The sequence below is a fragment of the Dermochelys coriacea genome, chromosome 1 (genome assembly GCF_009764565.3).
Source record: "Dermochelys coriacea isolate rDerCor1 chromosome 1, rDerCor1.pri.v4, whole genome shotgun sequence".
In the NCBI taxonomy this organism is placed as follows: domain Eukaryota; kingdom Metazoa; phylum Chordata; order Testudines; family Dermochelyidae; genus Dermochelys; species Dermochelys coriacea.
Genome location: NC_050068.2, coordinates 244,833,303 through 244,848,973, shown reverse-complemented (window position 1 = coordinate 244,848,973; position 15,671 = coordinate 244,833,303). Strand labels below are relative to the sequence as shown.

The 15,671-nt window shown below is 41.4% G+C and overlaps 1 protein-coding gene across 3 annotated transcripts in view; it reads left to right on the top strand.

The window, feature by feature from the left end:
• DENND5B (DENN domain containing 5B) overlaps nt 1–15,671 on the top strand; it is a 171,831-nt gene that overhangs the window by 93,128 nt on the left and 63,032 nt on the right. For all 3 annotated transcript variants that reach the window (XM_038381459.2, XM_038381450.2, XM_038381468.2), the window contains 3 exons: nt 7,250–7,437; nt 12,947–13,483; nt 14,964–15,195. In XM_038381459.2, the coding sequence (XP_038237387.1) occupies nt 7,250–7,437; nt 12,947–13,483; nt 14,964–15,195 (957 nt within the window). The remainder of the gene's footprint in view (nt 1–7,249; nt 7,438–12,946; nt 13,484–14,963; nt 15,196–15,671) is intronic.

Here is a 15,671-nt window from a genome sequence, read left to right as displayed (position 1 = left end):
CTTCTCAAAGTAATTACTTTCATGAGGATGTAGTTGAGTGCAGTCCCAAGGTGTCTCAAGCAGAAGCCACCAAAGGGCTGGTGCAGGTTAAATACGTTGGCAAAGCTGTCAGGCATCTTGCACATATCCTGTCTACTTGTAATGTTTTAATGAGCTTTTGGGAGTTAGGTTTTTCAGGTGAGAAGGTTCAACACTTCCTATTGGCTGTACAAGCACTTTGATACAGGTTTCAGAAATGTCTAGTTCACAGTACGTAGGCTGCAAGGCTTAATGCTGGAGCACTGCTTCTTGTATACTACAGGGCTGCTGACGAGGGCCCAGATTTACAAAGTATTTAGGTGCCTATGATGCAGATGGACTCATAATGTGATTTACTTTCAATGGTAATTGGGTGCCTCACCTGCTTTGTGGGGGGGAGAGCTCAGTGGTTTGAGCATTGGCCTGCTGAACCCAGGGTTGTGAGTTCAATCCTTGAGGGGGCCATTTAAGGATCTGGGCAGAAATTGGGGATTGATTCTGCTTTGAGCAGGGGGTTGGACTAGATGACCTCCTGAGGTCCTTTCCAACCCTGATATTCTATTCTATTCTATTCTATTCTATTCTTTGATTTTGTAAGTTGTACTAGGTGCCTATTTGCAACCTTAGTTGATCTGGCTCTAAATTAAAATGCATACTTTTGGGGAGAAAAGTTGGGGCAGGTTTTCAAATAAGAATGACTAAAGTTGGGCATCTAAATAGGTGTAGTATTTTTTTTTGAAGATGCTGAATATCCACAACAGCCACTAAAGTCAGTGAGAACTCCAGTTGATCAGCACCTCTGAAAATTGGGCCATGTTTGGGTGGGCGGGGAGGAGGCTGCCTGAATATGGATATAGATGCTGAACTTCACGTATCAAGTCTGAAAATACTGCCCTTGTCATAGACAAAGTGAAAGTTAATAAACATTCATTAGTGACACCATTGACAAAATGGCTTTTAAGTATACCAGAAGGGGAAAGGTGACAGTCACCTTAAATAGTTGGAAAAGATGAAATACAAACAATTTTTGAATTTTCTGATGGAGCATCTGCAATGAAATATTTTTTGTCTCCCCCTCCCCTCCCATCCCCATTCCCAGAAAAGTCTGAGAGATCCTTGACCCAACTTTGTTCTCTTTGTCAAGAATTGTCTACATTAGACAGTGTGGTGGTGGGGAAGCTGTACAGTATATGTTTTGTTTGACAAATGAAGCAATTGTGTAATTATACTGCATCATAATTCACATTTCTAAAGGTGCAGAGTTGAGGCTAATGAGCAGCTTACATTTTGGTATGTTTGACTTTTTATAACAGTTTTTTCATATTTCCAAGAGTTCTTTAAAAAGAAAATGAGATTTCTTTTTTGTTTAACTAAATACCACTGAACCTCTATTGTACTAAGCTCCTGAGATCTAGCAGAGAAAGCTTCTCTCCAGTCTCTAAGGTGCCACAAGTACTCCTTTTCTTTTTGCGAATACAGACTAACACGGCTGCTACTCTGAAACCAGTAAACTCCTGTGACACTTTTATCTTGAAAGAAGCTCTTGCCTTGTTGGTGTCTTCTTAAGAAATAAGCAGTTACAGTGCAGTGTCATGCAGACCTATGCACTTACCAATGCTTTCACTGTGCAAAAAAATTAAGCCACACTGTGCGCATATGCATGCTTTCTTTCATCTGCAAACTTCACAAGCTCATCCAGAGAATCCAGTGCCAAATATACTTCATGTGCATGTGGTGCAATTATCAAGAGGACATGACTGTCAACTCAAAATCAGTTTTCACTGGAACACCTAAATGCATTTCTCAGGGAGGTTATTGGTATGTCAGAATTTACCTTTCGGCCCCCAAACATTTCAGAAGTAAAGCTGCTGCTATATACCTTTAAAACAAACTGATCTTTTCCCCCTCCCACTGTCCTCAAAAATGTCTGAACCTTTTTTTTGTTTTTGTTTTTTTGCCAAAAGGTCAATTCAATTCACTTCAGTTACAAGGAAGCCCTGAAAACTTGAGCCTGAAAAAGGAGCTTTGGACAGTTAAGTAATGTTGTAGGGAACCTACATAGTTGATTACTGGGCACTGTAATCCCCCAGTTAACCTAAGAGCAGAGAAGACCATTGCCTCCAGAGTTCAGGAAAGGGAAGTAGTACAAACTTAGGTCAGAAGGGCACAGCATAAGAACAAGCACTACAGGTGAAGAAGGCAACAGCTTGGGAGCTAGCTGCAGAAGGGAGGTTTATGAGCTGGAAGACAGGGGTGGAGGGCCTGAGAGCCCACCAGAGATGCACCCAGTATCTGGCAGAGACCAGTAGTAGCTGCGGCAGGAGGACAAAGGATTTAATAGAACACTTAATTTTGTATTGGACACGCACACAAATTATTAAAAGTTGAAACCTGATATATCAGCTTAATCATCTTAGAAACAAGTGCAGCTCTATGTTTGCTATCATGCTGCTCCTCTGTTATACTCTGAATCCAGATTTAAACACAAGTGAAGGCTAGGGCACCAATTGTAACAATTTCAGAGTGGTAGCTGAAATCAGATGTTAAGAATTATAACATTCAAAAACCAATCAGAGAACATTTCAGTCTCCCTGGACACTCATTAACAGAATTAAAAGTGACAATTCTTCAACAAAAAACTTCAAAAACGGACTCCAACGAGAAACTGCAGAAGTGGAATTAATTTGCAAACTGGACACCATCAAATTAGGCCTGAATAAAGACTGGTAGTGGATGGGTCACTACAAAAACTAATTTCCCCCTACTGTTACTGATAACTTCTTGTCAACTGTTTGAAACGGGCTACCCTAATTACATTGGCCTCATTACCACTACAAAAGTGATTTTTTCCCTCCCTTGGTATTCTACTGTTGAGAATAGCCCACTTCCACTTCAATTGAATTGTTTCGTTAGCACTGACACCCCCCCCAGTAAGGCAACTCCCATCTTTTCATGTACTGTTTGTATACCTGCCTACTGTATTTTCCACTCCATGCATCTGATGAAGTGGGTTTTAGCCCATGAAAGTTTATGCCCAGATGAATTTGTTAGTCTCTAAGGTGCCACAAGTACTCCTAATTGTAACAATGTAACTTGCTATTCCCAGGCACTTCTAGTCATTAGGAACAAAGCAACTCACAGAGGAGCAGCCGTGTTAGTCTGTATCCGTAAAAAGAAAAGGAGTACTTGTGGCACCTTGGAGACTAACAAATTTATTAGAGCATAAGCTTTCGTGAGTTAAAGCTCTCTTCATTGGATGCACAATTAACACTTTCAGTGTTGCCAACCCCAATCATTTTAAATATCATAAGTAAGATCCACCAAAATCATGAGACTTAAAATAATTCTTTTATGTACCTTCTGTTGTTTTAACATTTAAATTTGTGCTTGAGTCACATTTTTAAGCTGTTCTCCACAACCCTGAGGACTAGAAACTTTGATTTTAAATTAAAAAAAATTAAAGCTGAGATTCTTATATTCACATGCCTTCAGGAGCTGGGGCTTTAAGAAGCACACCAAATACCACAAGACTTGGGGGGGGGGGAAATTGTGAGTTGGCAACACAACTCTTCTAGCTACTGGACTAGAGACACACAGTGTAACGTATATTTTATAATACAAGACTTTATGCAAAATAAATAAGATTTGTCTCAAGACTTTAATTTTACTTTCACTTGTGACTACAGAGAGGCAATAGTATTTTGAATGTATGGGCTTCCAACAGTTTCCAAGGAAATAACATTCTGTGATAGTTGCTATAATTTCCCAAGGATCAGTAACAAAATGCTACTGGCGTGAGATCTCTGCTGGAGAGAGATGAATTAAATTGTGGGCTCTGCAGAAACCTAGGCAATCCATTTTGTACATTTGCCTTCCAAGGGATTTAAACATGAGAACATGAATAAAACAAAGATTAACTTCTTTTAGCTCAGGCTGTTTCTGCTTACTGTAATTTTGAATGTTTCCCAAGTTGTTTTTAGAAGGATTTGAGTAATTGCTTCTCAAAGATTAAATCTATTTGTGTATGTTTTTTTAAGCTTGGGGAAATAAGTCTGAAGAACTAACTTGTGTGTAAAACTGTTCCCTAAAAGAGATCTTGGTTCTCAGTATACTGCCTCTGTGGTCGAACATTTATTAATCTTGTGCAAGCATAAGAACGGCCATATTAGGTCAGACCAAAGGTCCATTTAGCCTGGTATCCTGTCTTCCGACTGTGGCCAATGCCTGGTTCCCCAGAGGGAATGAACAGTAGCTCAGTGATTTGAGCATTGGCTTGCTAAACTCAGGGTTGTGAGTTCAATCCTTGAGGGTGCCATTTAGGTATCTGGGGCAAAAATTGGGGATTGGTCCTGCTTTGAGCAAGGGGGTTGGACTAGATGACCTCCTGAGGTCCCTTCCAACCCTGATATTCTATGATCCTATGAGGAGAACAGAACAGGTAATCATCAAAAGATCCATCCCCTGTTGCCCATTCCCAGCTTCTGGCAAACAGAGGCTAGGAACACCATCCTTGCCCATCCTGGTTAATAGCCATTGGTGGACCTTATCTAGTTCTTGTTTTGAACGACCAAGTGACTTACTTGAAAATCATTTCATCTAGGATATAGCTTTTAGTACTATTAAAGAAAATACTATTTTCCTTTTTAAAAAGATTAAGAAAGTTCACTAAAATAACTGACACACTTGCTGGGTAAAACAAATTTTACATCAAACACAAATCTGTATAAAATATTTATCTTTTAATTCAAGAAATACCAAGAGAACAATTTCCCAGAGGAATCTGTGAATGTTCCCTTCCATCCACCAGGCCTGTGTTTTGCTGATGGGACACTTTCGTTTTTTTTCTTCATGCTGCTACTCACTGGAAAATGTTGCTAACTCTGGTAATGGTTAGGCTAGTTACCGGGTCACCTCTTTGTTTTATTTAAACAACACTTTCCCTCCCAATTAGTTGCGTACAAAGTCTGTCCAGTGGAGCAGCTGCAAGTCTGTAAGACAGCTATACACCAGCAACAGAAGACAACCCAAATCCCTGAATCTGCCCTTCCCCCACACTCCCAGACTGGAGACAGTGGCACTCTTCCTGAGAAGGCCTGTCATTTCACCTATCAAGCCTGCCAAGCTTGTTCACAGGTTCCGTAGCTTAGACGTAACCAAGTCTTTTTATATAAAAGATTGGCGTTTTCTACATCCCTTAAATTTGACTTCTAAAACTTGTATGATTATTAATAAATGTATGATGTGCCTGCATAATACTGCCCTTGGTATAGAAGACTTCTTGTGATTTATCAAGAGGCTTGACTGAGTTTTATTAGTAGACTAAATGTTAAAAGTTACTGTTTTAAATGCTGCTTAACACAATAGACACTGGGAATAGAGGAAAATATACTCAAGACATACCAATATACATCTTTCTATAGGTAGACACTCACAAATAGGTGCTTATAAATATGCCAGCTCCAAACTTTTACTTTGAAGTGTTGGTAGGTATGGTTTTGAGACACAATTTTGAGACTCAAGCTAATAAATACTTTAAGACATTCTGACTCTTAGCATTACGGAATGAAAATATGCTTTTGCCAGCCAGGTGAGCTTCAATAAACCAAGGCTATTTTTCCACAGATGTCAACAAGAGGTAGAAAACATTATGAAGTTTCGGATTGTATTTCCATGCTTATTCATGCATATCATGCTAGTGAGCTCCCGAAACCAATGCAGTCTCAGGGTGCTAAAGTTTCTGACATCATTGTGATACTTTTCAGTGGTTGGCTTATTTACCAAATGGTGTTGACCAGAGTGATGGACTGCCCATGGTCAGTCAGTGGGACTGTAGGAGAGGTTTTACACATGACTAAGTGAGGTGTGAAAATTCTTTTTCTGTGAAGTAGAGAGATAAGAGATAAGAAATTAACTGAGCCTGGCACAAATTTGAGGCTGGTAGCTACAGGCTTTTTTGACTATACACTTGAAAAGATTTTTAGTTGCCTATTGTTTCCTTATGAGAAGACATGATTCTTAATTAAGTTTTGTCATGTGTTTCCATGTTGTTATAAGGAAAAATCTATAGAAATACAAAGTATTTATTTATTTGGAAGTTGCTGCAATCTGGGGGAGGAGCAATAAGCCTGTTAAATATAGTTGAATGGCTCTCATGAGTCAATGGCCATTTGCCTATATTGGTAATGGACAATTTTGCAGGTGAAGATTTTCCATAAACGTGGTAAACCCTTTGATATCAACATACACTTTTTACTACATTGCGCAGCTTAGATTGTCCCATTTATATAATGGATATCTAGTGGCATTAAATTAATCACTTTGTTTGAATATTAAAGAAAAAAATAACTTGCTATTGAAGTTGAAATAGTTACCAGCTTTATTTTTTAAATGTGGTCATGGATTGGTGATGTAAAATGAAATTTTACTTGTATTAGTGCACAAACATGTCTATATGGACAGTAACTATACACAGAACTAAAATCTCTCTACTCTGACTTATGAATTTGGAAAAGGAACAGAACATAGGTGTGCTGCATGAACGGAATGTTTTTCTGAAATTTTAATTCTCAGAGTTTTATCCGCTAGGATTTTACTTAACTCAGCCCAGCAACTGTTTTTATCATCTGGAAGCTACTGTTAATGCGTGATCTAGATTTCTCTCTTGGAAAATGCTTGAAAAACTTAAGCAGTTGTGGAAAAGGATCTGACAGCATTTTTTCCGTACTGTCTGTTCCTTTTTCCTCATGACCCCTGCACAAAGATTATGCTGTGATTGAACTGGACCAAATCTTTTTTTTTTTCTGCTGTATTATGATTAGGGTGACCAGGTGTCTTGTTTTTAAAGGGACAGTCCAGTTTTTTGGGACTTTTTCTTATATAGGCGCCTATTTCCTTCCCCCCCACACACACACCCTGTCCCGTTTTTTCAGTTGCTATCTGGTCACCCTAACTATGATGAGCAGTCCTTTAGTGAACTGGTTTTGATTCAGGTCACAGTGGAACAGATTTATTTAAAATATCAGTGTTCTGTGTGCAACCATTGCTTGCTGGGATAATATTTTTTTTAAATGTGTATTTTTATTGCAACATTTTAAAGAGTGTGTTTTATTTAAAATCAAATCTGTAGTATTGCAAACTATACTTACATTGCTTTATAGCTCCCATCTCCAGAAAACTGATTTCAAATCTTAAAGCCAAGAGATACTTGAATGCCTTTTTTCTTTCTCTTTAGATTATCAGCGTCTGATGACAGTAGCAGAGGGGATCACCTCACTGCTGTTCCCATTTCAATGGCAACATGTATATGTTCCCATCCTTCCTGCATCTCTCCTGCATTTTCTTGATGCTCCTGTCCCTTACCTGATGGGTCTTCAGTCCAAAGAGGGAACTGACCGTTCCAAACTAGAACTTCCTCAAGAGGTAATTACTGCATGGAATTGTCAACCTTTGTGTTTTACTAATCGAACTTAAAATATTTAATCATTATTCACGCTAGTCCCCACTGGAAAGCTGCCACAACATAAACAAATGCCCAAAATAACTTTGGCACAGGTAAGTCTCAGCTTAGGAGAGCCTCTAGGCTGCAATCTTGCAGGACAAAATTAAGAGATGCTATGGAAAAGCCGACACAATAAGTACTAGTCCATGTGGGCCTGACTTCAACAATTGCTGTTAATCCTTTTAAGTACCAAACTCTTGTCTTTGCTTCTCTAGAGAGACAGATTTACTAAAGTAAAAAGTCAGTGACCACAATGGAAAAGAATGTTCTGACAATCTTTTCTCCACCAGCTTGTGGGTATGGAGAGAGTATGGAAAAGGACTTTTGTACCTCTGAAGCTCAGAAGGTTCCTCATCTTCTCTGCTTCACGTGCCACCCCTGTAACTCTTTATCAAAGTCACAATCCTTGATGGAATTCCTTTTAGGGACAATGCACTGGAATTGATGCAAGGATTGCTGTTAAGTGGTACAGAGCCTTTATGTGCACTTCCCCCCCCCCCACTAGATGGCATATCCTAGCTGTTTCTGATGTACTCCCAGACCCTACCTGTCCATGGATGAGCTTTTGGGAATTGAGGCTGCGTCTGCCACTAGATCACCTGCCTGGCCTTAAATGAGTTTTATATTTAAAGTTTATATTTTTAGCTAAGGTCTCTGCATGAGCGCATGTCTGAGTACTTTTAAAACATTTACGTGACTTTAGTAACTATTATAGGTGCTCGAGTTACACCTCTGTAGACGGAAGATCTCTCTATGCAATACATTGTGGAAAGTGCAAACTTGCACACCACTCCCACCCTCCGCCTCCCCCACGGTTTCTTATCAGTGTGCCTTCTCTGACAGTGAGAGGGTAGTTGAGTCTCCACTTGCTCAGTCCCTGGCCCCTCTGAGACTGCTGGCTAGTGAGTTCTTCATTGACAGTGATGGTAGGGATGGAGTGTCGGAGTAAGAATTGGACTACATTCATTTCAAATAAGCCACTGGACATCCATCGTAATGGTAGTGACTTTGGGTTATTACTAGGTTGAGCCATATTAGAGGCGGTGATCAAGAAGTGAATGGTGCTAGGTTAAAGAGCCTGTCTTCTGAACTGTCAGTAGGCTTTTTATGGATTTCCCTTCACAATAAATACATTTTTCTAAAGACTTATTTGTGTTGCTGTAACCGGGGTAGCGAGTTGCATGGGCCCGTGGTGCCTGGGCTCCAGCAATATTCAGGGCCGGGGGCCCAGCTCCACCAATGTTTGGAGCCAGGTCTCTCCCCCGGCCCCTCCCTGCTGCCCCTACCCCAGCGCGCCTCCCCTGGCCCTGTAGCATCCCTGCCTGATTAAAAGCAGGCGCCGCTTTGCACTGCTCTCCCTTGCCTGCGCCGCCGGCTGCTGCTGCCTAAGGCTAGGCTACAGCACAAGAGCAGGCTGAGGCAGCTGGTTGCTGCTGCACCGGAGGAGGGGAGGAGGTGCACACGATTGGCAGCCCTCCCCTCCCCTGGCATCTACCGGGAGGCAATGCCGAGGAGGTTTCCAGACGGGATACCTCTGAACCTCACTCACCTGAGCAGCTGCTGTGGCTTCCTTGAGTGTCTGACCCTGTGATCCTGCCCCCCTCTCCCCTCCAGCCCGCAGCCATGGGGCAAGGGGCAGCTCTCTTCTCCCCCCCCCCCCCCGTGAGGCTACACTGTGGGGCAGCAGGGGAGGAAGACACATGTAATGGCAGCCCCCTCCCCCTCCAGCACCTACCCGCCACAGGGGAGGTGAGGGGGCTTCCTGAACCTGGAGCTTGGGTGAGTGTTCTGACACCCTGTGCCCCCTGCCTGCAGTCACCAGTCCTGCCCCACCCTGGGCAAGGGGCAGCCCCATCCCCCCACCCCCAATGAAGCTACAGTCAGGGGCAGCAGCAGTGGGGGAGAGGGTTGCGGGGGGGGGAAGTCCTCTCTAGCCCTAGCCCCGGGGCAGCCTGTCAGTACCCCAAGCTCCTCATCTCCTGTCCTGCCCCACCCCAGAGCCGGTGCCTCAAAGTCAGATCCCTCACCCCCTGCACCCCAGCCCAGACCCCTCACCCAAAGTCCCTCCCAGAGCACATCTCCCACACCCAATCCTCCTGTCCCAGCCCAGACCCCACACCCCAATGCCCTCCCAGTGCTCGACATCTCCCCCCTCCCACACCCAAACTTCCTCCCAGACCCTTAGGGAGGTGTGGGGGGGCATGACTTGGACACATTCTGGGCACCACCAAAAATTATACAAACCTGCTGCCCCTGGCTATAACACCTAGTCAACACAGTGCCATTGTCCCATGTCTATGGAGTTCCAACGGGGATGGAGCTAGACTGTTCTCAGTGGTGGCAGATGAAAGAACAAGAAGCAATGATCTCAAGTTGCAGTGGGGGAGGTCTAGTTTGGATATTAGGAAACACTATTTCACTAGGAGCGTGGCGAAGCACTGGAATGGGTTACCTAGGGAGGTGGTGGAATCTCCATCCTTAGAGGTTTTTAAGGCCTGGCTTGACAAAGCCCTGGCTGGCATCATTTAGTTAGTGTTGGTCCTGCTTTGAGCAGGGGATTGGATGACCTCCTGAGGTCTCTTCCAACCCTAATCTTCTATGATTCTATGTGACAAAGAGATGGTTCCTTAAGTGCTTGAGGATAAGTACTTCAGTAAGAAACCGGGCAGGAATGGGGCTGGGAAATAGTCTAGGCAGAAATTCTGAACCGGAGACAGAGAAATGGTGCTGGGATACTATTACTTTATAATAAAGATCCCAGTGTTCAGTGTTAGGAAGAAGTGACTGATTCTTTGCATATGACAATAAGGTTGTTGTCAATAAGCCTTCTCTTGAATGAAGTGTCCTAACTATGTGAAATTTACTGTGTTTTAAACACGAAGAAGTTATCTAGCCATGCTTTTCAAAAAGGTTATGTTAATACAGCATAATTATTGTGCTCTCTTTAGTTACCAGATAAATTTTAAAAATTACATCTTAATGTAGTCGCTTGGTAATACTAATTTTATGCCAAGTTAAATGCCTCCAATATAGGGAAGGTAATATTTGGGAGGAAAAACTAACTGTTAATCAACTTAATAGTTGGAAATGCCAGCAGTTATAAAAGATATTGAGTGCCAAAAACAGATACTCCGAACAAAACAGTTGTAGAGCTATTTCTTCTTTTTTTTCTAAATATGCACCACATATTCTGGAGAAGTACTATATTAAAGGGTATTTATTTTTTGATGCTTTTATTATGTTTTCCCAGTCTATATGTGGGCAATGGTTAATCTCGTTTGAAAAGTGGTTATAGTACATGGTTGATACAGAATGTCATAACAATTATGGGGAGAAGAACCCTGAATTTAATAGAAAAGGTTTTGAATCTGGACTTCATGCTGCTTTAAAAAAAAAAAAAAAAAAAAAAGCAAGCAGAAAATCCTCTTAACACATGAGTGATCATGAAATACTGTTCACTTTAGCATTCCTTTATTGTTCAGGCCAAGGGACAGCTTTTCAAGCCCTTGGTCTAAATATAAACCATTTGTGCATTATAGATAAAATTCTAGCAACTGGCCATCATGCTGCCTTAAAGTTAATAATCTCCCTCCATTTACTTTAATCGTCAGATGTTTTTTGAAGAGGAAAGTGAGCAGGACACCTTAAGGGATTTCTGAACCCAAATCTCATTTTAAAATTTTGTAAATCTTATGCAGAGCTGAAATTAAAAAGCCTTTGAAATGCAATATTGATAGATAAGACCGTCTTTGAGCTAAGAGCATAGAAAGAATTGTGCTACTGCGGGTCATTAACTGTTTCATAAATATAATGTGTTAAGAAAAGCAGATTGCGCTTTATACTGAGCAATAATTTTATCTGCATGTGTTCCAACTTTATTATAGTGCATTATCATCACAGTTTTCTATTTTAACCAGTGCATTTTTATATCACAGAAAGGATTCATGTGTAATTAATGTCAGAAATGTCCTTGAAATTAAAGAATATTTTCTGAAATAACTGTAGGGGTTTGGTTTTATTTTTGGTTTGCTTCGTTGTTTTTGCATTGAATGTTGTCCTGCTGAAAATTAACTCTTCAGAAAATGGGAAGAAAAGTTAATTTCCTTAACCTGGTCTGGGAATTAGCCTATAATAATATATAATCTAATTTTGTTAGAAATGGAGTGGATATTTAGGATGCACTAGAGAAACCGAAGGAGTCCTGGTAACCAATTAAATATCAGTTCAAAGCCTAACAAGGACATGTTTCTGTTACCCTGTGAATATGTAGGTCTCTTGTTCTATAGATTTTTACGTCAGGCTGAAACATTTTAGAACACAGTACCCTTGAGAAACTGGTTTGTTTTAGCACTTGCTTTAATCAGCACAGTGAACTCATAGGCAGTGAATTTCAGATGCAAGCTGCAGTTCAGGAGAAAAACATCAGTTACTGTTTTCATTGTGCCATTATTCCTTAGGATGCACTTGCAATGTAACTAATTATATATAGGATTTTCTCCCTATGAAGCCTCTGAAATAGTGTCTACTAATGTAGACATCCCTGTGTTTTTAAAAGTTGTGTGAGGGAAACAGAAAATCTCCATGAGGAAATCCTCATGGAAATTTCCCTGCATGACACATTGGGAGCCAAATTTTGTTTCTCAGTGGGAATGCTGCCATTAAAATATGGCAGATCCCCAAGGGTGTGTGTGGAGGCGCTGTACTCCCACATTGTGGCTCTGATCCCAGCAGGATCCTCTCCCCACCCCCACTTCTTGGTAGCATAGCTCCAGAGGCTCCCCTGGGTGAAGTGGCTGCCAGGGAGAATCCTCAGAGAAGTTATTAATGCCTGGAGCTATGTTGACTCTTGTGGCTAATGTTCATGTGGGCAGAGGGAGCAATGTGATTTCCCCTTTTCCCCCCCGCCTCTTTCATAGACCCTGTCGGGGGGACCTTCTAGCAGTGTCTGGGTGGCAGGGTGAGGGGAGGTGTCCCCTTTGTACCACACATTCCCCAAGCCCTTTTCCACATAGGAGACTATGCTCACCCTGTCCCCCACTCCACATGGATCGAAGGTGGTGCAGTCTACCTCCTTGATTTATAAAGTCACACATTTTTTAGTATTGCCATCAGTAAGTCCTAGATTTATTTCAGTAAGGCCATCCGCTAGTGGACTCCCTAAGTCACTTTCCTGTATGGCTGCTGTTCTTGTCTAGCACTCAACCCAATAAATATAGTAAGAGTAGATATCACCAGCTGGTGACGTGGGAATAATTCCTCATTCTTGATACGGTTTTTTGGGGTTTTTTGTTAGTTCATTTAAAAATCAGGTTGGAAAACACAAACTAAGATCTGGGATTATATTCTAGAGGTTGAGAAATAAATTTGGAGCCAATTTCCCATTTTCAAAAATGTATATGTAATTTTTTTTTAATTTTTTTGGTCTTTCAGGCTAACTTGTGCTTTGTGGATATTGACAATCATTTCATAGAGCTGCCAGAGGAATTCCCTCAGTTCCCGAACAAACTGGAGTTTATTCAGGAAATCTCTGAGGTTCTCCTTCAGTTTGGAATCCCTCCGGAGGGTAACCTGCACTGTAGTGAGAGTGCCACCAAACTCAAGAATCTTGTCCTTAATGACTTGGTCAATGACAAGAAGAATGGAAATATACCCAGCAACACGATCAACATGTATGAGTTGCTGAAAGGCAATGAAACCATCGCCCGTCTGCATGCTCTAGCAAAGAGGACAGGAGTGGCGGTAGAAAAAATGACCATCACAGCTCCTATGGCAGAGAAGGAAAGGGACATAAAACTGCAGTGTGAAGAAGAGGAGCTGAGGGACTATAAACTAAATGTGCAGCTTCGTGAGGTCTTTGCCAACCGCTTCACTCAGATGTTCGCGGATTATGAGGCCTTTGCCATTCAAGCTGCACAGGATATGGAGTCATGGCTGACAAACAGGGAACAGATGCAAAACTTTGACAAAGTAAAAACAACCAGAAGCCTTTTGGTTTAGCTGACTGCTATTGAGTGAAATAGCTACATTTTAGTTATTTATTCATCTCTCATCCACTCCAGAGTCCTGTGCCTTTTGATATACAGGGTCAGAACCTCAGTTGGTGTAAATCGGCATAATTCCATTGAAGTCAGTGGAGCTATCAGCTGAGGGTCTGGCCTGCACATGCAAATATAATTCTAGCTGGTGGCTAAGCAGTTGATGGAGCATTACCTGTGACTTTGTTCAAAACGTAGTGATATAAAAGCACTCGCGTACTGTGGGAGTAGGTGCATTCAGACAACTTAAAATATAAATCCTTTTATAGTGACACTTTCTTTAAAGCAATACTTCCCTTGCTTTCCATCTAGACTTCCTTTTTTCTTACGTGGCTTTGCAGTGAAACTGACAGTTTTTTTTTCTCTAATATCAAACTATGGAAAGAGATGTGATGTCAGAAACCTAGCATTGTAACTTTAGCTTTGTGAAGAATGAAAAGTAGGCTATGAGAGGTTGGGGAGCCGATGAGGAAAATCTGACATGTTAGTAAAAGAAACACAGAATGACTGGTCACATCCGTTGATTTCAGTGTGGCTTTTTAAAGGAAGCAGTAGTGCTCCTATAGCGTCAGCTTTGTTTTTTATATCCAAATCTTATGCTAAATATGACACTAGGAGGATTAACATCAGAGAAAAAACAAAAATGACTTTGTCAGGTTTGACAAAAAGTAGAAATGCTGCCTCTAATATGGTCTTTAGTTTATCAGTATTTGACATGAGGGTAGCCTGTTCCACTCCTCCCTCAAAAAAGTGCTTGTTTTACTAGGCTAATTTCTCTAGCATTTCTACCGATGCTGTCCATTTCGGTGGCTTGTCAGGTGAAGATTTTCAAACCTGAGTAAAGGATTTAGCCACACAGCTCAATTTTAACGGAAGTTGTGTAGATAATTCCCTTCGTCAGGTTTAAAAACCTCAGCCTACGTGTCTTCTCTTTCCTTACAACCTGAGATTGCATAAATGCATTCAGGAGCTTCACCTAACCTTCATCCATGTGTCAAACAGTTGTTTCCTTGCCTCTAATAGATGCAGGTAGTTAGGTGGATGCTAATTATCTTTATAAACACAATAGTGTGCTGACAAGGAGACAAAGGATATCTGAGGTTCCCAAATTGTATGCACTTGATAGTGGTCCAGAGGGAGATGAGATGTCGTGTGATGCTGGCTCTTCCTGTTTCCAGATGCTAAATTGCACTGAAAGACGGTATAGTACACTAAATACTTCTCCACACAAGCAATTGCTGTAGCTATCAGAAAGATGTCAGGATCCACCCTGTGAGTATGTTTGGGAACCTTTGGATACATGATCTAGTAAGTCTTTTCTGTCTCTGTTCTATAATATAGGAGGGGTTTGTTTAACAAGTGTCAAGACAAAAAATAAGGATATGGCACTAATTAACTGTCCCTTATTGCAGGCTTCTTTTCTGTCGGACCAGCCTGAGCCTTACCTGCCATTCCTCTCACACTTCATTGAAACCCAGATGTTTGCAACCTTCATAGATAATAAGATTATGTCCCAGTGGGAAGAGAAGGACCCTTTTCTGCGGGTGTTTGACTCCAGAATTGAGAAAATTAGACTGTATAACGTAAGGGCTCCTGCACTGCGGACATCTATATACCAGAAATGCAGCACTTTAAAAGAAGCAGGTATGTCCAGAGCTGCTAATGTTCAACTTCAAAAAATAAAATTCAAGGGTACAATGGAGAGAATGAAGACCTTTTAAACAAATTAATTCTCAGCCATTTGAGAGAGTGATGAGCAGCTTGTTGAAGTGAAAGCAGTACTTAGCAGTATCACTGTTTTGGCTACTGAAGCTTTTTTTTAAACACGAAAGGTGTAGTGAGAGTAAGCCCATGCCGCCCTCCTTCCCTCCCTGACTCTATTTCATGAAATGTTGGAATTTTAGAATGAGTTTCAGATTTTTGTGGTCTCTGTCTCTCTTCCTGACTTTGAACAGCTTTTGGTGTTGCTTGGTTAAGCTGACAGGCAGCCACTCTCGGGAGCAGCACTGGGTACAAAGGCTGAGTTCCTGGGCCTAGTTGTGTGTGGCAGCACTCCCCCTCCATCTACTCTCATAAGGAGCCAGTTTTGGACAGACTGAATCACAAATTCTGCTTTGGGT